Source organism: Rhinoderma darwinii, chromosome 4, assembly GCF_050947455.1.
Source record: "Rhinoderma darwinii isolate aRhiDar2 chromosome 4, aRhiDar2.hap1, whole genome shotgun sequence".
Classification (NCBI taxonomy): domain Eukaryota; kingdom Metazoa; phylum Chordata; class Amphibia; order Anura; family Rhinodermatidae; genus Rhinoderma; species Rhinoderma darwinii.
In genome coordinates, this window is record NC_134690.1 from 376,772,133 (window position 1) to 376,796,394 (window position 24,262).

The 24,262-nt window shown below is 38.2% G+C and overlaps 1 protein-coding gene across 12 annotated transcripts in view; it reads left to right on the forward strand.

Annotated features, from left to right (window-relative positions):
* NRXN1 (neurexin 1) overlaps positions 1-24,262 on the forward strand; it is a 1,175,924-nt gene that overhangs the window by 648,528 nt on the left and 503,134 nt on the right. For all 12 annotated transcript variants that reach the window (XM_075863167.1, XM_075863168.1, XM_075863178.1 and 9 more), the window contains one exon: positions 15,539-15,712. In XM_075863167.1, coding sequence (XP_075719282.1) covers positions 15,539-15,712 — 174 coding nt within the window. The remainder of the gene's footprint in view (positions 1-15,538; positions 15,713-24,262) is intronic.

Here is a 24,262-nt window from a genome sequence, read left to right on the forward strand (position 1 = left end):
ATGACGTTTCAGTGTAAGTGACGGCTGCAGCCAATCACAGGCCAAGCACAGGCTGCAGCGGTCACATGGACTGGCGCGTCATCCAGGGAGGTCGGGCTGGATGCCGAAGGAGGGACGCGTCACCAAGACAACGGGCGGTAAGTATGAATTTCTTTTACTTTCACTAGGGAAAGTGCTGTCCCTTCTCTCTATCCTGCACTGATAGGGAGAAGGGAAGCACTTTTCCTGCAGTCCGCAGCGGCCAGTCCGCATCAATTTTCTGCACATTTTGTGCAGATCCGCAGCCGTAATCCGCAACCCGGATTAGGTGCGGCATTGATGCGGACAGTTGCGGAGGAATTCCGCCATGTGTGGTCATGCCCTTACCTCCTATATGGTCACCACTATTGTCCTCTTCAGTTTATGAGCATCTCAGTATATTAGGCTTGTAAAAGCCCCATTTAAAAAAAAAAGTCTAAATGTGCAAAAATTGCCTTCAAAGTCATTGTACCAGCTAGAAAAAGTTAATAATGATATGAGCAAGGCACTGTGTGTAGAGAGGTAATGAATAGATAATACAGGGCGTAGGCAGAAATAACAGACACAAGTATCCTTATAAGTTATTTTACTTAAATTAAGATTTCTATTGAACTGGTCAGTCTTATCTCAGACTTCACGGAGTGACCAAATAACCCCTGAACTCAATTACTATAATTGACTGCTATTGCAATAAAAAAGTGTTCCTAATTACTTCAGTACTCATTGATTTTGTCACTACCAGGTGGAATACTAATTAATGAAGTCCTGTTTCCTTAAGCATCTTGAGCTTGGATGAATTAAATATGATCATGCCCAAAGTTCTTTTAAGATCTATTATCACTATCAAAAAATGCAAAGAAGTGAGGAACATTCTTAAAGGCTATGCAAGGCATACTACTGTTCTAGTGAGGAGCATTTCAGCAGAAAATGCAAACATTTTAATAGCTGGTTTTATGCATTTTACTCCCTGGAAACTATTCTAACTCACATTCTAATAATATGTTTTCATATTATGTGAAACCGAATATATTCAAATGTTACCAAATGTAACCAACTATAAGTGGCTATATTGTAACATTATCTGAACTATGAGTATAACTACAGTATCGGTAGTAGACCCAGGGACATAAAAAGGACTACACATTTGGTGCTATATACTCTATATACTATATACTGCTATATCTATCTATCTATCTATCTATCTATCTATCTATCTATCTATCTATCTATCTATCTATCTATCTATCTATCTATCTATCTATCTATCTATCTATCTATCTATCTATCTATCTATCTATCTAGCTATCTATCTCATATCTATCTATCTATCTATCTATCTATCTATCTATCTATCTATTGATCTATAAATATCTATATATATATATCTACATATATATATATATATATATATATATATATATACACACACACCCACACACAAACTGTATATGAGTCTTCCATGTACAGTAGAAGTCTTTAGAGCAGAAGTGCTCTCAACCCATTGATGAATTCTGGGTCTCTTGTTGACAGAGACCTCGAAAAGCAACTAGTAACTCATTTCGTATTTTTAGAAATTGTTGTTTAAAGCTGGCCATACAATTAAGAACGACTTTTTCTGACCCACTTGTAAATTTACGGTTGCTCTATAAAGGTTGTGAAGTTAAAACAGTTAATGGCCGATTAATCTCTGCCTTGATCTTGGCTTTCTCTAGGCTTCCTTTGATGGAATGCAGATCTGTCATTTGACATGAACGACTTTCCAAGACTGCACTTGATGCAGATCAACTTTTTCACAGATATCTGCCGTCCGGCAACTGTCATGATTGTCGGCAGAAAATGGTCTAAGGCTGTGTTCATATCAGTGTTGGTTTCCATTTGTCTCAGTTTGGTAATTCTTCCGTTGCAAATGGTTTCCGTTTGTCTCTGTTTCGTAAGGTTTTAGTCTTTTTAGCGGAAACAATAGTGTAGTTGACTACGCTATTGTTTCCGCTAAGAAAAACTGAAACTTGACAGAACGGAGACTAACGGAAACCATTTGCACCAGAAGTGTTACCATTGAAATCAATGGTAATGCAAACGGAGGCGATGGTTTCCATTTACCTTTCCATTCATGGGTTCCTCCGACAGAAAGATGCAACAGAACCCATGAACGGAAACCAACGCTGATGTGAAAAGGACCTAAGTCATCCTTTTCGACCACCCAAAATTCAACAGAAAACACTTTGCATGCCTCCATATGAAATCGGAAGCATACATAGGCATAGTCTGTGGGTGCCGTATCTCGACTGTACACCACTGAGGTTGTATGGAGCTGTAATACAGTCATGCGCATGAAACCAAGCTAGCATTATTTTGACCAGATCACTAGTTTGGAATAATACAATCCATGTAGTTTGTTACCTGCTTTTCTTTGCCTTCTCTAGGCTGGCTGGTGATGTGCACCAGGGGATCATTATAATATAGACTGTCTACGGTGCTTTTCCCTTTACCTGGCCGGCATACTTTCTAATTTAGGCTCGAGCTGTTCTGCCAGCACAGAGTGTTCAATCCTTTACATCTTATGAGATGCATTTAATTTTTGCATTTGCTCGTTCCCCCAGCACAGGTACTGACTGCTAATAACAACAGATTAGGAATGTTTGTGGCTCCAGCAGGACACTCGCAAACAAGGTGATACTTTATGTTGGGAATGAATAGACCTTTGTTAGTCAGTCCTGTCTAGATGAGGGACAGGACATTTTCCCATTGAATGGAGCCTTTTGTAATTCTGTTTCTGGTAACTAGTGCCATGTTATTTAAAAAGCAGTCCTGGGAGAACATAAAACTGTGTCACAGAAAATCAAGACTATTCTTACAGCCGGCAGGTGTCCCATTTTGGGCGTTTAACATTGCTTACACGTTTTTACTAAGTATTTTGTCCTTTGCATTTAAATGTATTTCTGCTTGCATTTTACATCTCAGACTGTGACATTTATAGGCCATGTAGAATAATGAGATATGTATGGTATGTATCTGCTTGTAGTTTCCGATTGCAGCTATGTCTTATGCTTTACTCTACTGTAGGTATTTGGTGTAAAGCAGATCCTCAGATGGAAGGAGACAATGTGTACAATGGCAGCGACTGAATAGTAAAATTCATCCTTGGTGCTTTATATGGACAGTTATCATGATAGCATTACTATCACTTCTTCACCTCATTTAACAGACTGTAGGGGGAGCTGTATTCTGAGACATTTCTCCTAGCCTTGTTGGCACATCTAGAGAGTGAAGCAGGAAGACTCATGTGTCATGAGTTCTTCCCATCCCACTTCAAAGTTTGGAAGACAAGAGACACAAGGGCACTGGGTCATGATGTTTTGATATGTTTATCATGAACTTTCTCATTCTCTTTATATGTACTTATTAACACCTACATGTATAAATATATATAGTGAGACCTATCCAACAGACCACCTCTTTATCCAGACCAGATTTCTTCTGACAGCTTTTCAGTTCCATCATATACTAGCAATCTTTTCGTTGAGAGGACCTCTCCTCTACAAGACCATTTATTAGTGCAATTATGGGTGGTCCTCTCAAAGAGATTTCACTATTTATACATTCCACAGCTTGCTTCAATCACTCCTCCATAATCAATATTTACCCCATTGATGTCTCTCAGTGGACATTCATAGTTTCCATATGGTTAACTACTGGCAGGATATCAATATTTTTCAGGTCTAGTCTTCTTAGTCAACCTACTGAATTTAAATTAAAGGCAAGAAAGTCCATGGGTTTATGTTTTCATGGAAGACGTTACACTTAAAGCTTCTTCTATACAGTTTTGAGGCCTTTAGTGTCTACAGATGTCTACTATGCAGTGTCTTGTGGTATACAGATGTAGCCAAGTTTATCGTAGCGTGATATCACACAACAAAAGCCATTGAAAAAGTCAAGTTAAAGTTTCTTGACTGTGGGTTTAATGTGTTAAAAGTCAAGATAAAGATGGTTACATCTGTATGTACAGATGTAATAATGCTTATCTGCACTCTGATAACTTGCTGCAGCGTGATAACTTCTCACTTAAGCCATTAAAAAGCTTTCGGAAAAGTTAAGTTAAAGTTTATTTCCACTGTTTGTATACATTAGTGCCTACAGAGTCTGGCCGAATTTAGGACAATTGCTGTATATTAGTTCCAGTCTTCCTGGCAACCATCCCAGGTCTTCTATAGTATGTGAATTTGCCTCTTGTAGGATGAAGTCAGAGACTAGAATCTGTTGGTTTCTAAAAATGCGTTCAAGAACTGGAAGAAAACTTGGAGAAGCACGTCTTTTACTAAATTCACTATGTGGTATTAGTTAAGGCAGGTTCTTAAGGCCCTTTTACATGAGCCAAAGATCAGGCAAACGAGCGTTCATATAAACGCTCGTTTATATGTAAACAGTGAGATGTGCTGCTGACATGATGGAAATGTCTGGAGACGAGCAAACGTAGTAATGATCATTCGTCCCCATACATAACTGGTCAATGCTACTTGTGAAAGGAGCAAATGAGCGCCGATCAACGAGCTGTCTCGTTGATCGGTGCTCCTTTTTAAGGCCCATATCGGGCTGCGTAAAAGGACTTTTAGCCCCGAAGTAACATAACGTAAAATAAAACCACAAGGACAGTTTACAACTCTGAAAAGTTTCACCATATACATTATTTCCACCTTCATGTATTATCCGTCTCTTTGATCCAAAATAACCTGTACCTATACATAGACTTGATCCAAGCTGGATATTGGACATGTTTGTTTTTACAAAGCTCTTAGTTGTCTAAGTATAGATTTTAGTACCATTAAGATCTTATAAGTAGGCATGCATTATTAATAATGCTGCACAATATCATCGGGAAGGACCAGAGAAGTCTAATCATTGTGTAATGAGATTTAAAAAATAAAATAGAAAAATATTACCTGCGCTCTTTGTTAAACAAAAAGGTACCAAAACTTGATTAACTGGCCTAAGAACACATGAATGTAAAAGCTAGATATATTGAATTATTTTATTTAATGGGTCTTTTATTTAGTTTAAACCTATTTGCATTAAATGTGCCTTTTTTATTAAAGGAACACTCCGGGAAAAACGTGTACACTATATTATGTATACCTAGTGCAGGATCTGAAGGGGCGGTGCATGACTTCTGTATTTGGATTCCTTTATATCTGTGTCATGCACCTCCCTCTCTGTCCCTGCATTAGGCATAATGCAGTATATCAGTTTATCCTGTTGTTCCTTTAAAGGAAATGTGTCGCAAATTAAAAATAATTTTTTTAAGCAAGTTACTTATTTTTATTAGATTTAACGTTTTTTTGCTGTATTTTTTTTATTCCACAAGGTGGGAAGTATTAAAAATTAAATAATAATTTGACATGTTTTCCTATGTTGGTCACCAGAGAGAGCACTTCCCAGAATTACAGCAAGGTGAATAAGGTAAAGCAGCCTGACTTACAGCTGCTGTAAATGTGGGAGGGAGACTCACCCCCCCTCCCTATTTTTGGATACAAACCAGGAAAAGGTATTTTGCCAAGCATTGTCCAGCTCCCATTTTGGGAGTGCATTTACAATGGCAGCTGGCAGAAGTTATAGGACACACCAAAAGGCTAAGAATGATGAAAGTCAAGAGGGAGACCCTGTGGTGAATGACTTTTTAGATGACAGGTCCACACGGTGTGTATTTAACGCATTTTTTTTGGGCTTATTTTACGTGCCGAAAACCACATAAAAAAACACTTGATTACACTTTTCATTTACATAAATGGGAAAGAGCACTTTTAGTACATACAACGTGCTTAAAAAAAACGCTTTGTGTATATAAAAAAGTGTCAAGTCAATTCTTTTGCACGTAAAACAGGCCAAATGCTCCCATAGTCAATGGAATTCCTAATTATGTGGTAAGAAATGTGCAAAAAGCGCACACAAAATGCATAAAAAACATGCGAAAAAAGAGTCAAACACCACAAAAAAAGCAGAAAAACCGCCGTAAAAAATAAATAACTGAAGTGTGCATGGCCTCATAGAAATGAATGGGTCAGTGTGCTATCCGTTAAAAAAACGGATAGCACACTGAAGCATTTCACTGAAGTGTGCTTGAGGCTTAACTTTATTTTTTTTGCAGGTTCCGCTGGACCTATTGGACTGCGTCGTAGATTCGGTGGACTACTGCGATGATGTACGTTTTTTTAAAAATAAAATGGTTAAAGGGGTTTTGTGACTCCGTGTAGCGGACATACAAGCCGGAAGCAGTTGGCTCCGGCCACGGAATAGCGGCCGAGCTGCAGTACTACAGCTCTACTCCTATTCAAGTGCAAGTTCGGCAGCACGGCCGCTATGCTATGTATTGAGCAAACTCCGTCCAGGCTCTGTACATAGCATTATGTGCCACAAGATCCGGTGCCCGCAGGCCATGCACAGATGACATACTGATGACCTATCCATTGGATAGGTCATCAGTTGTCAAAAGGTGGACAACCCCTTTAACGAGGATTGTATGGGGGAGTTTTTAATTCCATAAAAATATTTTCTTATGTCTGTTTTTTTAATAATTTATTAGCGCCTTAGTAATGCCAGTAGTCTGACGACGTCCATTACTAAGGTGGGGCTTAGTGTTAGCCAGTAAAAAGGCTAGCACTAACCCCCATTACGATCCAGTACCCGACCATCCGTAGTGATGGTCGAGAATTAGGGCAGCCGCAGGTTGGTATTATAAGGCTCAGAAGGGCCAAAAACCGTGGCCCTTCCCACCTTTGTCATGCTAGGCTGCTGCTGCTGTGTTGTATCTGGCTGGGTATGAAAATGGGGGGCACCCCATGTCTTTTTTTTTTTTTTTTTAAACAAACGACGTTTGATAACCAGCCAGATTCAACACAACAGCAGCAGCCTAGCATTACAAGGGGGGGGGGAGGGTCACAATTTTTGGCCTTTCCCAGCTTTCCCCTGCGGCCGCGACATTGCCCGACCATCACACAGATGGTCGGGTACTGGATCGTACCCGGCTCTTCCCGGCACCCCTGGTGGCGATGGGTACCAGGGTAATAATGGGGGGTTAGTTCCAGCCTTTTTACTGGCTAACACTAAGCCCCGCCTAATAATGGACGTCGTCAAACAGACACTTCCATTATCCAGGCACTAATAAAGTATTAAAAAAACACAGAGACATAAGAAAATATTTTGATTGAAATAAAAATTCCCCCACAAAACCCTGTTCAATAATTTAATTTAAAAAAAAAAAACAGTCAATCATCGCAGTACTCCACCGAATCTACGATGTAGTCCAATAGGTCCAGCGGAACCTGCAAAACAAAAAAAATAAAGTCAGCGACTTCTGTTTTCTCCCCTGCGCCACAATAAATAGTAGAGGTCCCCACAAGCACCCTGTATGCACCCCCCCCCCCCACACACATACGCCCACGCAAACCATCAAACAACCCCCCCACCAGCACCTTGCATGCACCTCCCCCACAAGCACCCTGCACACAACCCCCCACAGACACCCCCCCACACACACACACCCACGCAAACCATCACATAACCCCCCCCCACAAGCACCCTGCACAAAACCCCTCCGCAGGAGTATTTGTGTGTCTGGGGGGGTTGTGTGTGGGAGTTGTGTGCGGTGATGATCCTTCAAAGCCGCCAATCAGCTGTTTTGAAGGAACAGTGGCTAGCACCGCTGCTCCGTCAAGCACACACACCCCTACACCCCCCAAACATGCAACCGCGCTACACACAAACCCCACACACAAACCCACCCCACGCACGCACGTGTGCACACACACACGCACACACGCGCGCATACACACATACACACACATACACGCATACACACACACCTTACCTGCATTCGGCCGGTTTTCACCAAAATGGCGCTGGCATTCCCCCTACAAACCAGCTTCTATGCTGGGTCACTCTGAATTGCGCATGTGCAGTACAGAGCTAGACGGCAGAGGATGTAACGAACGGCTCCCGTTCGTTATGTCCTATGCCCTGTAGCTGCCATATTCCATCTGTGTATGTGTCATTAAGATACACATACACAGATGAAAGAAAACATGGCAGCCCCAAGTAGTGCAAAAAAGTGTTCATAAAAAAAAACATTTTATGTGAAAAAATAAATAAAGTAAATAGAATAATTTATTAAATAAAAACACATAAATTCATAAAAAAATAAAAACAAATCATGACACCTTTCCTTTAAGCTTATTGTAGGGGTCACTTTGGTATTTCCGGCAGTGGGACCAAACCATTAGGGCTTCTATTACCCCTGCAGTAAATGCAAAGCATAACAGACATGCACTTAGAATTTAATGGAGTTTGTGCTGGTTGTGACTCTTGGCTTTAGCCAAAGTAGAGATTCCAGGGCTGGGGACCCCTCTATGGTTGATAAACTTACCCAGATAGTGATTAAACATGGTTTCTTAGCTAGAATATACCATAGGGCCATTATTTATAATGCTGTGCTGAAGATCGGAGCCAACTATCAGTACTAGGTACAAGAATGGGAATTTTGAATGATGGAGCTCCTTCTCAACCAAGCAGTCTTGTCCTTTGCAATAATAATGAACACAAAATGCTATGCTAGGATTATATCATTGTCTCAGTTTGGTCTTGTTGTCTGCTAAATTTTTGCATATTGTCCTTGGAAATCCAAGCCTGAACATGTGAAAGGATAAAATAAGTGTAGCAGGGCTAGAAACACAGGCTGGCATTTCTCTTATGGGATATTTTTAGTCTAGACTTTTAAAAATAACTAGATTAGGATTGAATACACGAATGCAATTTTATATACCAAAATAAGGCACACAAGGTACAGAGGGGCTAGAGAATAACAGAATTAAAATATTAATGGTTAGAAAGCAAAGTTTTTCTAGTATATATAGATCCCGGTTATGCTTCTTATAATAGACGTTTATGTGCACCACTGGAACCTTCTGAACATGCTGACCCTGAAATGCTTTACAGTGTGAACCTTCAATAGAAATAACACATTGATTTTAAAAGAAAAATCAATAACGTCTTGAACCTGTAGCCCTAAAATCTGAATTTATGGTATGAGTGAGTTAAAAGTCTGGAAAATGTCACACGTGGGAATTAACAAGGTGTTTCCTATTTGGATGAAACCTGCCAACATAGAGAATTTGACTGCCGCTAGTAATTGAGAATATAGCATCAATGGATCTAAGAAGAACATAGAAAAAGGCATTCTAGCTTGATCAACCTTTACATTTTGACCATTAGCCATGTCACCTGAGATGAAGCTTAAAACCTTAGGTTTTAAGGTTAATTACCATACAAAAAGATCTGGACTTCAGTTAATATTGTGTCTTTAAACTAATGTTATATCAATAAGGGCACGACAGTTACAAAAGTAACTTTCCAACTACACAGCAAAACTGTGAAATACGTGGAGAAATTGGAGCCTTGCCAGTTTAAGTCTGTCAAGTCTGTGGCAAAGTCAATGAAAATAACCTCACTAAGTTTAGAAAAGAAAGATTAACACCAATGAACAATTTGTATAGTAAGAAGAAGACTTCAGTAGAGTATTTAAATGAGACATAAGAGATAAAGACAAAAATAAACAAAACAATATTCCTACTGAACATTCCTAATTGTTGTTTAGAAAATCCCTAATTGTAGAAAATGAATTACTCGTCTTTAAATCTGTCCTACCTCATATTGTGATAAATATATTAAGAATTCTTCGACATGTGCCTTAAAGTTCAGGTGTTTTCTCCCTCATAATAACAAGCCTCAGATCAGACCTCTCTCTGGCTGTAAGGCAACTGGCTGCAGCAGAAGCCTTCCCCACTACTCTGTTTGCTACTGGAGAACAGTGATACAAAGGGATATGGGACCCTGCCCATTAGAATGACCAAGTTTGTAATCTATGAAAACAAATGGAGTAAATAGAACCGAAATATGGTAGATCGTTTGTTTGACATATTTACTAATAATTTGTTTTTTTTTATCTGGAAATTAGCACTGAAGTCAATGCATCACTACATTATATGTCCCTCTGTGACATAGATTTATGGTGTTACTGCATAAGTAGTCCATAGACCGGAGAAAAAGTGCAGCATTTGGGACACGGTGCCTGGCAGGTAATTATTCCAAAAGAAGTATGTTTTTCTTAGGTATACATGTTTATTTTTACACTATGCATTTCAGGACCGGACAGGTCCCTTCCTCAGGCTCATACAATGGTACAGAAAATGGTACATTTTTTTAAATATACAAAAAAACGGGAAAACGTATGCGTTTTTCATGGAAAGCAGTTACATTTCATTTTGAAAAAAGAGGGAGGAGTAAGGAATTTATAGGAGGAACATAAATATATACACATAATAACAGCACAATAGTGTGATGAGCACTCATAGGAGCGGTAAGTGACTTCCGTGCCAGAATACACGCAGCCAACTTCTTCATTCATGCAGAAGGTTACCACTACACATTGTTTATGTATCTACACTGATAACTGAAGTCTGTTAATTGATAAATCCCTTACTCCTCCCTCTTTTTTCAAAATTAAATGTAACTGCTTTCCAGGAAAAACGCATCCTTTTTCCCATTTTTTTTGTATGTATAAAAGGATGTACCATTCTCTGTACCATTGTATGAGCCTGAGGAAGGGACCTGTCCGGTCCTGAAACGCGTAGTGTGATAATAAAAACATAGACCTAATAAAAACATACTTCTTTTGGAATAATTAACTGCCAGGCGCCGTGTCCGGAATGCTGCACTTTTTTTCTCCTGTCTATGGATTCCTTCTCCCCGGGCACAGGGGATTCCACCGAAGGGATTGCAGCGGGTGGCAGCAGGCACCTAGAGAAATACTGTCACTATTGTTAATGCAAAGCAGTAGTGTTGTCCCTATACTTGCACAATAAAACTAGATGAGTAAACCAGCTCACTATGCATTCTTACCTATATACTTTTAAAACAGTATTACCTTAGAGGAGCGCTGTTTTTCCTCTTCTATCCTTTTCCTTTCTTTCACATTTGACTGCATAAGTAGATGACTTTTTTTTAATTCAACCCACAGGTTGTCAACTGTTAAGTTGAGACAAACAGCTTTAAAGGGTTCTCCAGGAATAGATAAATATATGTGAATACTTGACATTGCTTCATATAATTCCACTCCACTGTGGCTGTCCATAGGAGGAGGAAGATGGTCCCCTGGCCTAGTATTTAGTAGGGTCCAAGTGGTTGGACCCCTGTAGTTCAAACATTTATCACTTATTCCTTAGACAGGTGATACATTTTGACAGTGGGAAAAAAAGTACATATTTAACCCTTTAAGGACACTGCCATTTTTTTAATTTTTTATTTTAATTTTTCACTCCCCGCCTTCCAAGAGCCACAGGCAGAGCTTAACAGAGGCAGAGTGAAGGAAATCCTGGGGGCCTTTATTAGGCCTCTGAGCTGCCATGACAAACATTGGTGTCCCATGATTGTGTTGTAGGGTCGCTGATGAGCTGTTGGAGGGGGCCACCCCCTCTTTATTATGCATCAGAGGCTGCAGTGGTGATTGACCACAGCGTTTCTGGGGTTAAAAGGCCAGGAACAGCATGATCGCTGTTACTGGCCGTTAGTGCCGGGTGTCAGCTTTAAAACACAGCTGACACCCGCTGCGTATGGAGCGCTTTCAGTGCGTAAGCGCGCTCTATACTCCCCCCCTACACCAGGACATACCGGCACATCCTTATGCGTGAAGGGGTTAAAGGCTATATAAACCTTTGTAGGGCATTTTATTTTTTTTTCATAAACAGGTCAGTCAGTGTGTTTGGTGCAACTTTCTAAATAATTTTTATTAAAAATGTGTTTTACTTTTTGAGTTACTACTGCTGTATCGTTCGCTATGACCTGAATCCATCAGTCCCGTGGAACTGACGGGAACAGGATTTAGCGCTAGATACAGCTGCTCTCAGAATACAGAGCAGCTGTACAGATGTAGCCATCTTTAACTTGACTCTGATAACTTGCTGCAGCGTGACAAAAGCCATTGAAAAGTCATTGAAAAAGTCAAGATAAAGGATGTTTCCACTGTGTATTTAATGCGTTAAAAGTCAAGCTAAAGACGGCTACATCTGTATCTCAAAAGATAAAACAAATTTTTAATAAAAACTATTTAGAAAGTTACACCAACTACACTGAATGACCTGTTTATTAAAAAAATAAAAAAAAATAAAATAAAAAAAATGCCCTGCAAAGGTTTACATAGCCTTTAAGGTTTTATCCCCAATATTGAGATCTATTATATGGGTGGTAATTATGTTTCTTACTTGTGGTTTATTTTTTTTGTAGGATATTATTATTTTGTCCTTGCTAAAATATAAATGTTTAACATGCCTTGACTTGAGAGGTGTGGAGTACTTGTGCTTTTACACAACAGTCGATCTGAAAAGGCAGAGCTGCAGCTGGAGCTTGTGATTAGATAGGAGGTGTATAATGTTAATGTCACACATGGCAAATCAGTTGCAGAAACTTCTGCAACTTAAAATCTATTCCATACATCTTATTTGGGCTGTTTCTGCAGCATATTCATGGATTTCTGCAAGCCCCATTCACATGAATAGGATAGACGCAGAAATTTCAACAAATCTGACTGTAAATATACACTTACCATCTACCTATCATAGTATCCTTGTACTTGTAGCACCCAAATAACAAATAAATAAGAGGCAAACAGTAGCCAAAGGAATTGCCTGATTCATAAAATAAGACATTTTCTAGAATTGAAGTTATTGTAATTGTGACATGTATTTGGCAATAGAATGAAAGAACATCACGTCACCCTGAGACATATGGGTTGCATATTTTCAGTCCATAATCAAATTTCTCTAAAATCCCATGCTTCATTATAATAAATGTATATTTGTGGCTAATTATTTTTATTGACGACAAAAACTGCTATTAGAAAATATTTTTTTTCTTTTTTGGGCAAACTATACGGAAAGGTCATCCAGATTGTTTTCAGCCTCTACCAGTTATTCTTGTACAACTGAATGTGTTGTTTATCTAATAATTCTGGTTCCCAGCTGGGTTTCATGTGACTGTACACAAATAATAAAGCTACATTGTTTATTATCGTAGACCTTGAGATGATTTTCCAAGTGTATGGCTAGCCGGCCTCTGTAGCATGCTCTGTGGATGAAGGTCATCTATGAGCCTCGCTAAATAGGCATGGACTGTTTATTCAACTCTGACTGCTGAAGCATATAATAAAGTGTTGGTGATTTTAAAGCTGCTGTCTCAGCTGATGCCTCAGTAATACATCTCTTTATAGCAGCTTTATTCTTTTCTCCTCCTTTACAAAATTGGGAAATAATTTTTCAGTCTTCCCGGACTTAAATCTCTTTAAAATATACAAGAGAAATTAAGTGACTTATTTGCATGAAAAAATAGTGTTTGAGAATTAAATTACCCCCAGCCAGCAGAGGCAATATGAGAAAATAAACTATTTATATTCACTTAGTTAAAAAGATAAAGTTGTTGTTGTTGTTGTTGTTGTTGTTGTTATAATGATTATTATTATTATTTTATAACTTTCCATTTATTCTTGATTATATCTGAGAAAGGTTAGATACAATCTATATGGCCATAGTATCTCTCACAGGGGTTGTTATCCTAGTTTTGAGGGCACTGAGTAGCTAGTTATGCAGTAATAATTAAGCAGGGGTGTGTCACTGCATATGTAGAGGAACCCTCTATAAAAAATGAATTAACTTTGTTATACATAGTGCAGGGCCTAAATGCGCGGTGCATGACTTAGTGTTCTTCAAATCTCTTAATCATGCACGACCCCTTCAGGCCCGGCACTAGGCATAACACAGTGTATTATTTTTTGTGTTTCTTTAAGATTTTTTTTTTTACATTGAGAGGCTGTTTATAGTAGAGGAGAATACTAAATATGATAACATTTTAAATGGTTTTTCCCATATGAGACATTTGTCATATTTACTAGCTGACAAGTGGTGGGCGCATTACTTAGATTTGAATAAAGAGAACCATGTATGTGCGCAGCTACCAGTTTGTTCGGTCTGTTCCTAGATGCGGCTTCCTTCACTGCCAAAATAACCCCTAGATGGCACCCCCACCTATCAGATATTTACGGCATATCCTGTATTCTTTATAGATACTGTACTAATATTTCACATCTTTATTTCAATGTATCCGATTTCTATAACTGATCACTGTATAAACGTACCGGTCAGTCGGTTACACTACATTCATTTTCCCCTCACATTATATATATTATTTCCTTTGGCTCTAACGGGTGGTTTCTTCTTCTTTTCTACTCGCTGAGTGACTTAACCTTCATATTTGGCTCACAAACAATATTAACTTCAGTTAGTCTATAGCTGGGCAGAAGTAAATACACAGTCAACTTTCAAGGCTGCCTCCCTAGAGCCCAGAAAATTATTTTTTAACCTTGACATTTGGCAGTTTTCAGGATCTGTCTGACCCCTTTTTTGATTATGTGTGTTAAGACATAACCAGTAGAACCTGACTAGAAGCAGATTCACCTTTACCAGCTGGTGTTTCTGCGGGATGTAAAAAATATATCACATCTGGAAGTCCGTGTGTTCTTGGGTCTATTGATCGTCTCTTGACCTTTAACTTTCGGTTACATATCTGTTTTTGCGTCTTCTGTTTTTTTGCCATTATTTCCTTTTGCTTTTTTATACCGGTAATTACACTTTATGTTTCAAATAATATTGTTATTGTTAGATTTTTTTATATTTTTAGAAGTAAAATAATATATATCATAAATTTGAAATAATAGACTTATAATGTACTCTACAGTTTTTTTCTTTGCATAAATAAATTCTATCCCTTGGTAATGAGCATTGAAGGCAAGACTGTAATTCGACCCACACCTTCATTGTTTGCTTACATGTAAGAATACATACAACATATAAAAATTTTATGAAATAATTAATTGAGTACTATTTTTGAAAATATACAGTACTACATGGACACACAGTTTTGTGGAAAAATATTAAGTGTAATTTATTAATGTAAATCTCTTCCTTGGGTTTATGAGTTCATTGGGCAGTCCTACTCAGTGATTGGCAACTACCTCTGTGTGTATGCTCACACAGAGGGCTGTCAATCACTGAGTGAGACCGCCCACTGGACTCATAAGCTCCAGGTGAACAGAGATTTCAATCAATAATTTACAAGTTATACTGAATCTTTTTCCTCAAAATTTTATATCAATCATCTCAACTCCTCATTCTCTATTATATAAAGCCCAGAGATAGGACAGCATGTTAAATGTGACCCCTTAATTATTATTATATTACCTTTTATGTTTCTTCTAGGTACTGTTGCTATTCATGAAGTGATTAATAAAATTCAAACATATGCCTATTTGTTACACAAATCTTAGCAAAATTATGTACACTCTGCCTAATTTATATAATAATTTAAGAATGTATTCTAATTAATTATTTTTGTATCCTTAAAATAGTTTTTTTTCTTTTTTTTCTGCAAGGTGACCTATACATAGGAGGTGTCGCCAAAGAAATGTACAAAACATTGCCAAAACTTGTCCATGCCAAGGAAGGATTCCAGGGCTGCCTTGCTTCTGTTGATCTGAATGGACGTCTTCCAGACTTGATCTCAGATGCTCTTTTGTGTAATGGGCTAATAGAAAGAGGATGTGAAGGTACATATAATTATTTTAATGACACTACCTCTACAAATGGTTATACTCCCATCGGTGTGAAAAAGTCAGTTTGTCTTTTAATTCTAAGTACTTTAAATGTACTACGGTTGCTCATTATTTGAGAATGTAAAACTCTTATAAGGTTTATTTTTGTTGCAATTTTTTTATTCACTTTTATCTATCAATTTCATTATGACAATTCAGATAATAATATTCACTTATTGAGCCAATATTTAGAATTTTCTTTTTATCTTTTATCTTTTATTTTATATTTTTTATTTTATGTTATTTATATCATGGTATTTTTGTTTATGTTGTATTATTCATTTTATTTTTATTGTTAATGTTCTACATTACATTTGTGCATGCCATCGTCATACATTATTGTTTTTATGTCTCAATTTTATTAGTTTGGACATTTTTCTTATAATTTTGTAAATTTATGTTACATTCATTTAAAAAAAATAAATTTATATTTCATGTGTCTGAAATGTAGTTTTTTATTTTATACCATACCATTTTAAGTCAGCACTACTATCACAATCATAACAATGTTCATCTTTTGTGTATTGTTTACTTCTTGGCAATTCAATGGGTTTTACCCAAAAAATTGAGGGCTTTAAAATGCTTTCTAAAATGATAAATTCAAATAGTGTGCAAATGTAAATATTGTCATTTGGACACAGACATACTAAATTTTCTATAATATGGTCAATTAAAAAATTCAAGGGTTATTTCACCATAAGCCACATTTTAAAAAGGGAGCTGAGAGTGCTCAATATGATGTGCTTAGTACCTGCAATGGATTGTTACAGGAGGTGCATCTGCAGCCAATACTTGCAGAGTAATAACTGATGTCAGAGAAGGGGGCGTGGTTTTGCCAACTTCCGCTAAACAGCCCAATAATATGCAGCAGGAGTTGTTATTGCCTGTAATGTACAGAGCATCTTAAAAACCTGCATTTAGGGGATCAGAGTGAAATAAATAATGTCTCTCATATGTTAAATGTCCATGGGATATCTATTTTACTAATTATGAAAATTGAACTGTGTATATATGAGATATAAGTATAGTTCACACTAATAAAGCAGTATAATATCCACTAAATAGAGCTACTATAGTAGTATTAAATAAGATAAGTACAGCTCACCTATATTTTATGGTTCGTCTGGTGCACAGAGGTGCTAGGCAGCACTACACAATGTAAATAGTAAAATAAAATTCCAGGATCTAAATGAACATATCGATTCTTCAGGCTTTATTAAGCAATCCAAAAATTCCAATACACAGAACAATCAAGCCTTGCACATTTCAGGCCGGTATGGTCATTGCTATTACTAAGAGCTGTGTTGTCCTGAAACGCGTAAGCTGTAATTGTTCTGTGTCTATTGGATTTATGTATTACTAAATAATGCAATTTTACACAGCTTTTCTCAGCTCAGTGTATTTTCCATTGCAACTGCAATGACATTCAGCACTTCTAATCTAAAAACAAGGCACCTTACAATATTTTTTATGCCCTCCCCTGAGGAAATAGTTTTACATTATTGTTTTTACTTTTTTAAGTACATTGAGGGATATATAGTAGCTACAGCATATGTTTTGTTATTTTTATTTTCTATAAGCTTTAAAGCATGAGGTAAGCGCTTTCCTCGCCTCTCCTTACCTCCTTCTGTGCCCCTCACCCTTGACTGGTGATGGCCATGATATCTGCAATTTTACACTACCGCCATATTTTGTAGATTTTTTTTTACTATTTGTGATCTAATAGCACAGAGTACCTGTCCCTATAATATGCTGCCATTAAATAGGACAGCATATTAGGGTGACAGATACTCTTAAAAAAATTCACTTACTGATTTAAGTTTCGTATTCCCCTCCCCTACATGTCTCACTCGTTGAAGTTCTGGTAGCTGAGATTTAAAATGTTGTTTGATGGACTGATTTAGCTGTCTGTGTATCTTTCAGTGATATGAAGATAACAAAATGGCCATTGTGGCTGCACAGGGTTTAGAAAATCTATTATTTACTCCATTAACCGGCTAAGCCACTGTCTTATGAATCAAAAATAAAATTATTGATGACCACCTTGTACCTTCGATGTTATAAACAGATACATGAACAAATGGTAACTATTTATAGTGTCAGAATCTAAGGGACCTTTTACACCGGCCAATTATCGGGCAAACGAGCGCTCACAAAACACTCATTCCCGATCATTGCCCTATGTATACAGGGCAAACGCTCATTCATCAACTGATTGTATAGTTTATACAGCCTAAAATATTATCATTGTCAGCAGCACATCTCCATGTGTATACAGGGAGACGTGCTGCCGACATGATAGAAATGTATGGGGACAAGTGATCAGAGTAATGCTTGCTTGTCCCCATACATTACTGATAATAGCTTGTGAAAGGAGCAAACGAGCGCCGGTCAACCAGCTGTCTCATTGATCGACGCTCGTTTACACGACCCTCGTCAAGCCGTGTAAAACGACCCTAACAGTTGACCCCTAGTGATCTCTATCTCCTACATCATTCTGAGTAAGACAGAGGGAAGTTTTAGATTTGGATTAACTAGAGGGTTTTCAGTTCAGATAGCCTTAACAAATGTTACAAAAGAAACAATAAAATATTTGTAACATAATTACAAAAAGAAACGCAAAGCAGGTCACCAAATACATCTTTGTATAACAAGGAATATTGAAAAACAGTCCTATAAGCAAAGATCACAGCTGATCACAGGATCTCCTACTACTGCAATCCCCAGCGACTAGCTGTAATCTATAGGGGAACCTGGCAGCAATTTCCCTTTAGTTTCCACAGAGGAAATGATGCATTACACAGTTTCCATTGAAGTATTTTAACTGTCCATAAGTCCTCTAGAGAGACACTTTTTGTAGCCACTCTCTGAGCTGGCTAATTGATGAGGGTCCTAAATTAGAGACAACCCCCACACACATTTACTCAGAGTCCCATTATAAGGTTTTAAAAATGGGTTTTCTAGACCAGAGTACCCCTTTAAGTTCTATCTATTATTGTATGTTTTTAAATCAAGCAGATGAATCTTATCACATAATATACACAGTTGTTCTGTCAACAGGATTTCCCCCGACTATTATATATTTACTTCATAGTAATAAAAATTCACATCATCGATAAAGAAAAGCCAATGAGACCAAGGAGCAGCTTCAAGATTTATTCTCTACTGACATTTAATACATTATATATTCTTCCCTTGGTTCACATATAGGCTGCTTCTGAGTTTCATGGTTCAATGGGCAATATTGCCAATCAATATGATTAAATAACAGAAAGAAATTGAAAAGTCAACCCTTCATATGATTTACCATTGATTTTTTTTAATTTATTTTTTTAACCATAGAGAAGTCACATGCTTTGGTTGCACTATTTGTCCAACTGTCTATACAGTAGATTAGTGCCAGGTAAAAATACTCCTAACTTGTACATTGCCACACATTAATTGGATTTGAGGTAGATTAGAACCCCGGTAGTCAATTTTCTTCAAATGGCGAACCTTTCTGTATTTTGATTGAATTCCATCAAACTACTTCTCTCCCTTCAACATTTTCCTTGGCTTGCCTCATGATACTGATCTTCCTCTCTGCCTTTATTTTTCTTGTTTGTTTTTTCCTCTATGTTTAAATCCATTGAGCTATCCCTATCATTTAATTGTTTTTTTTTCCAAAATCTTCCCATAAGGATCTTTCCATTTTAATTGGCTGAACTAACGTGTGACTTGCGACCTTGCTTTTTTCCAGGTCCCAGTGAATACATATAATTTAATTAACATCAATCATATTTATTGTAAAGTCTTTGGCTTAGAGGTGTTTCATCTAACAGCATGCAATACAAGTTGACAATGCAGAGTACTTTAAAGTAAAATGATTGAGTGTAGTAATACAATAGAAAATATAATTGCAAGTACTTATAAATAAATAACTTTATTTGCAGATGAAGCAGACCTAAATGTATCATCAACACTTTGGAACAGCATTAGTTATAAATTTTGATAACCCCCTATTAGTGTAGAAAGCTTTAAATAATGTTCCGTAGTAGATTTATCTGGAGTCCTGTGTAAAGTCACAGATATCACTGTTATATAACGATTAGGTGTTCCAAATTACAGTCTTTACTCTGCTGAACAGTGGCGTAACTACCGCCGTAGCAGCAGTAGCGGCTGCTACGGGGCCCGCGGCATGAGGGGGCCCGTGTCGCACGCTGGCACGGGCCCCCACCATGGCCGGAGGCTCCGCTAGCAGCCGCTATGGCTGCTACAGCGGGACGCCACTGAACACTACGGCAGAGCAGGGAGGTATCTCCCCGCTCTGCCATTAACTGGTTCCCGACCGCTGGCTGTATTTTTACGGCCAGCGGTCAGGGACGGGTCCTTAAAACCCGAGCCATAGACTTTCTACGGCTCGGGTTTTAACTTGCTGCCCGCGCGATCGGGCAGCTGAATGTCGGGTCTCCGGCTGTCAGTGACTGCCGGGGACCCTGAGGAGAGGATAGAAGCAGCTTTCGCTGCTTCTGTCTTCTCTGATCACTTGTACACAGCGCTCAATGCGCGCTGTGTACAGGAATAGAGACAGCAGCAGCGGCACTGTCTCTATTCCTCCCGGTGACAGGTCACATGATCGCCGGGTGCCGTTAGTGGCAGGCTGCTGCTGGGTCTTACTAGACCCAGCACAGCCCTATTAGTGACAATCGTCACTATGAGAGGGCTGATTTCCCCTGTAACTGGGGCTGCCGTGCAGCTCCAGTTACAGTGGAAAAACATGGTGTAAAAGAAAGAAAAAAAATATATAAAGTTCCCTAAAGGTCTTCTTTGACCTTTCGGGGACAGACCATAGTAATAAAAAAATAATAAAGTAAAGTGCAAAAAAAATTAAAATAATAAATACACATAAAATACCCACCCCAAAAAAAAAACGTTCCCCCCCCGCCAATCATTGTTGTAACGCTAGCGCTGACCCAATTACCCTAATATAGACATGTAATATATAAAAATTTACGGTAGACAATAGCGATCACAAATAAAAGGTCTATTTTAGGGTAAAACTATGTTATTACCAAAAAAAAATAGCTGAAATGTAAAAAAGCTTATTTTTTTACTATTATTTTCAAACTTTATGAATAAAAATTCTAAAATAGCAAAAAAGGTGTGTATAAAAATGATAAAAAATGAAACCTGCATTGTCTACGGAAAAAACGTCGCAAAAATCACGTCGTTAGCCCAACAAATAAAAAAGTTATAGCCATTTAACTAACACGTGCTAAAAATGGCTAAACGGTGTCTGGTCCTGAAGGCGCAAAATAGAGCAAAACACATGTATCCCCTCTCCACAGGACATGTATCCCCTCTCCACAGGACATGTATCCCCTCTCCACAGGACATGTATCCCCTCTCCACAGGACAGGGGATACATGTGTGATCGCTGGCATTGATAGGGAGAACGGGGGAATGAAAGTCCCCTGAAGTTCTCCATCACAAACCTCGGACTTCCGGGGTCTGTGTCGGCAGCTCCGTAGAAATGAATGGAGCGCCGGTCGTGCTTGTCCGCATGCATGACCAGCGCTCCTTTAATTTTTATTGAGCTGCGCAGACGCCGGAAGTCAGAGGTTAGTCATGGAGAAGTTCAGGGGACTTTCAGTCCCCCGTTCTCCCTATCGCTGCCAGCGATCACACATGTATCCCCTATCCTGTGGAGATTCTGTGGAGAGGGGATACATGTATTTTGTAGGACACACTGTAGGTCGCATTTTTTTGGGAGGGGGGACGCTGTATGGCTTTCTCCTACAGGGGGGGGGGAACGCTGTATGGCGTTCCCTAAAGGGGGGGTGGCTGTATGGCGTTCCGTACAGGGGGGGAGCTGTATGGCGTTCTCTACAGGGGGGGGGGCTGTATGGCGTTCCCTACAGGGGGGGCTGTATGGCGTTCTCTACAGGGGGGGGCTGTATGGCGTTCCCTACAGGGGGGGGGCTGTATGGCGTTCTCTACAGGGGGGCTGTATGGCGTTCCCTACAGGGGGGACTGTATGGCGTTCTCTACAGGGGGGGGATGTATGGCGTTCTCTGCAGGGGGCGGTATGGCGTTATCTACAGGGGGGCTGTATGGCGTTATCTACAGGGGGGCTGTATGGCGTACTCTACAGGGGGATGTATGGCGCTATCTACAGAGGGGGGCTGTATGGCAATATTTACAGGGGGGGGCTGTAAAAAAGGCACTATCTACAAGGGGGGGGGGTTGTGTGACACCCAGGGGAGGGGGGGCCCCAGTCAAAAGTTTGCTATGGGGCCCAGTCTTTCCTAGTTACGCCCCTGCTGCTGAATATGTTAAACTGACACACCTGACAAAATCCCCTCTGCTGTATCTGTATGCTATGTATAAAGTGAGTTTCTACCAAATTTCTCCAACATTTAGATACAGGGGGCACACAGTGCCTATAACCTTCCCTCCCCTGGCAGTTTATGAATAAAAGAATAACTAGTATATTCTTCTTTCTGCTATAAATCCTTATGCAGTGAGCTCCCCATAGTAGCGGGGGCAAACAGAATTTTATCATGTAAGTGTATAGGTATGTGAAAGAAAATAGGACACTAGGAGCTCAGTATCATTAAAAAAAAAACTACAAATAATTTTAGAAGTATTTAGATTAAATATAATTAAATTATGTGTAACTTTTTTCGGCTCTAAACTACCTCTATTAACTCCTGCACAATCCTAAACAACCAGGAATATTAGGTATCTACCAGTGCGTCAATTGTCGGCAAATTGCTGAACAGTCTGTATAATGGGTTGGCATTTTGCTGTCTCCACTACGTGCACCAATGCAGCCGCCCCCCCCCCCCCCTTTAAAAATTCAGCATTTGCCCCTGAAATAAAATATTGTAAAACAGTCCCCGACAGATACACAGACAAAACATAGCTTACAGACATTGCACAAACAACATTATTAACCTATGGGAGATAGATATAGATAACAAGCTTGGAGAAGATGCATATTCAACATGTCAAGCTTACGGGAGATGCACATGCAATAAAACAAGCTGATGGAAGATACATGTAAAACAGGTCAAACCTATTGGAGATGAAGATAAAACATGTCAAGCCTACAGAAGATGCACATACAATAAATCAAGCTTACGGGAGTTGCAAATATGTCATGACAAGTTTATGACAGATGCACATACAAAAGGTCAAGCTTATGGAAGATACTTGTACTAAATGACAAGCTTAATAGTGATGCTCATACAAAATGTTAAGCTTTCAGGAGATACTCATACAACATGCAAAACTTATCTTATAGGAGATACTCATACAACATGCAAAACTTATAGGAGATACTCATACAACATGTAAAACTTATGGGAGATACTCATACAACATGTAAAATTTATAGGAGATACTCATACAACATGTAAAATTTATAGGAGATACTCATACAACATGTAAAATTTATGGGAGATACTCATACAACATGTAAAATTTATGGGAGATACTCATACAACATGTAAAATTTATGGGAGATACTCATACAACATGTAAAATTTATAGGAGATACTCATACAACATGTAAAATTTATGGGAGATACTCATACAACATGTAAAACTTATGGGAGATACTCATACAACATGTAAAATTTATAGGAGATACTCATACAACATGTAAAATTTATGGGAGATACTCATACAACATGTAAAACTTATGGGAGATACACATACAACATATAAAATTTATAGGAGTTACTCATACAACATGTAAAATTTATAGGAGATACTCATACAACATGTAAAACTTATGGGAGATACTCATACAACATGTAAAATTTATAGGAGATACTCATACAACATGTAAAACTTATGGGGGATACTCATACAACATGTAAAATTTATAGGAGATACTCATACAACATGTAAAATTTATGGGAGATACTCATACAACATGTAAAATTTATAGGAGATACTCATACAACATGTAAAACTTATGGGAGATACTCATACAACATGTAAAATTTATAGGAGATACTCATACAACATGTAAAATTTATGGGAGATACTCATACAACATGTAAAATTTATAGGAGATACTCATACAACATGTAAAATTTATGGGAGATACTCATACAACATGTAAAATTTATAGGAGATACTCATACAACATGTAAAACTTATGGGAGATACTCATACAACATGTAAAATTTATAGGAGATACTCATACAACATGTAAAATTTATAGGAGATACTCATACAACATGTAAAATTTATGGGAGATACACATACAACATATAAAATTTATGGGAGATACTCATACAACATGTAAAATTTATAGGAGATACTCATACAACATGTAAAATTTATAGGAGATACTCATACAACATGTAAAACTTATGGGAGATACTCATACAACATGTAAAATTTATAGGAGATACTCATATAACATGTAAAACTTATAGGAGATACTCATACAACATGTAAAATTTATGGGAGATGCACATACAACATGTAAAATTTATGGGAGATACT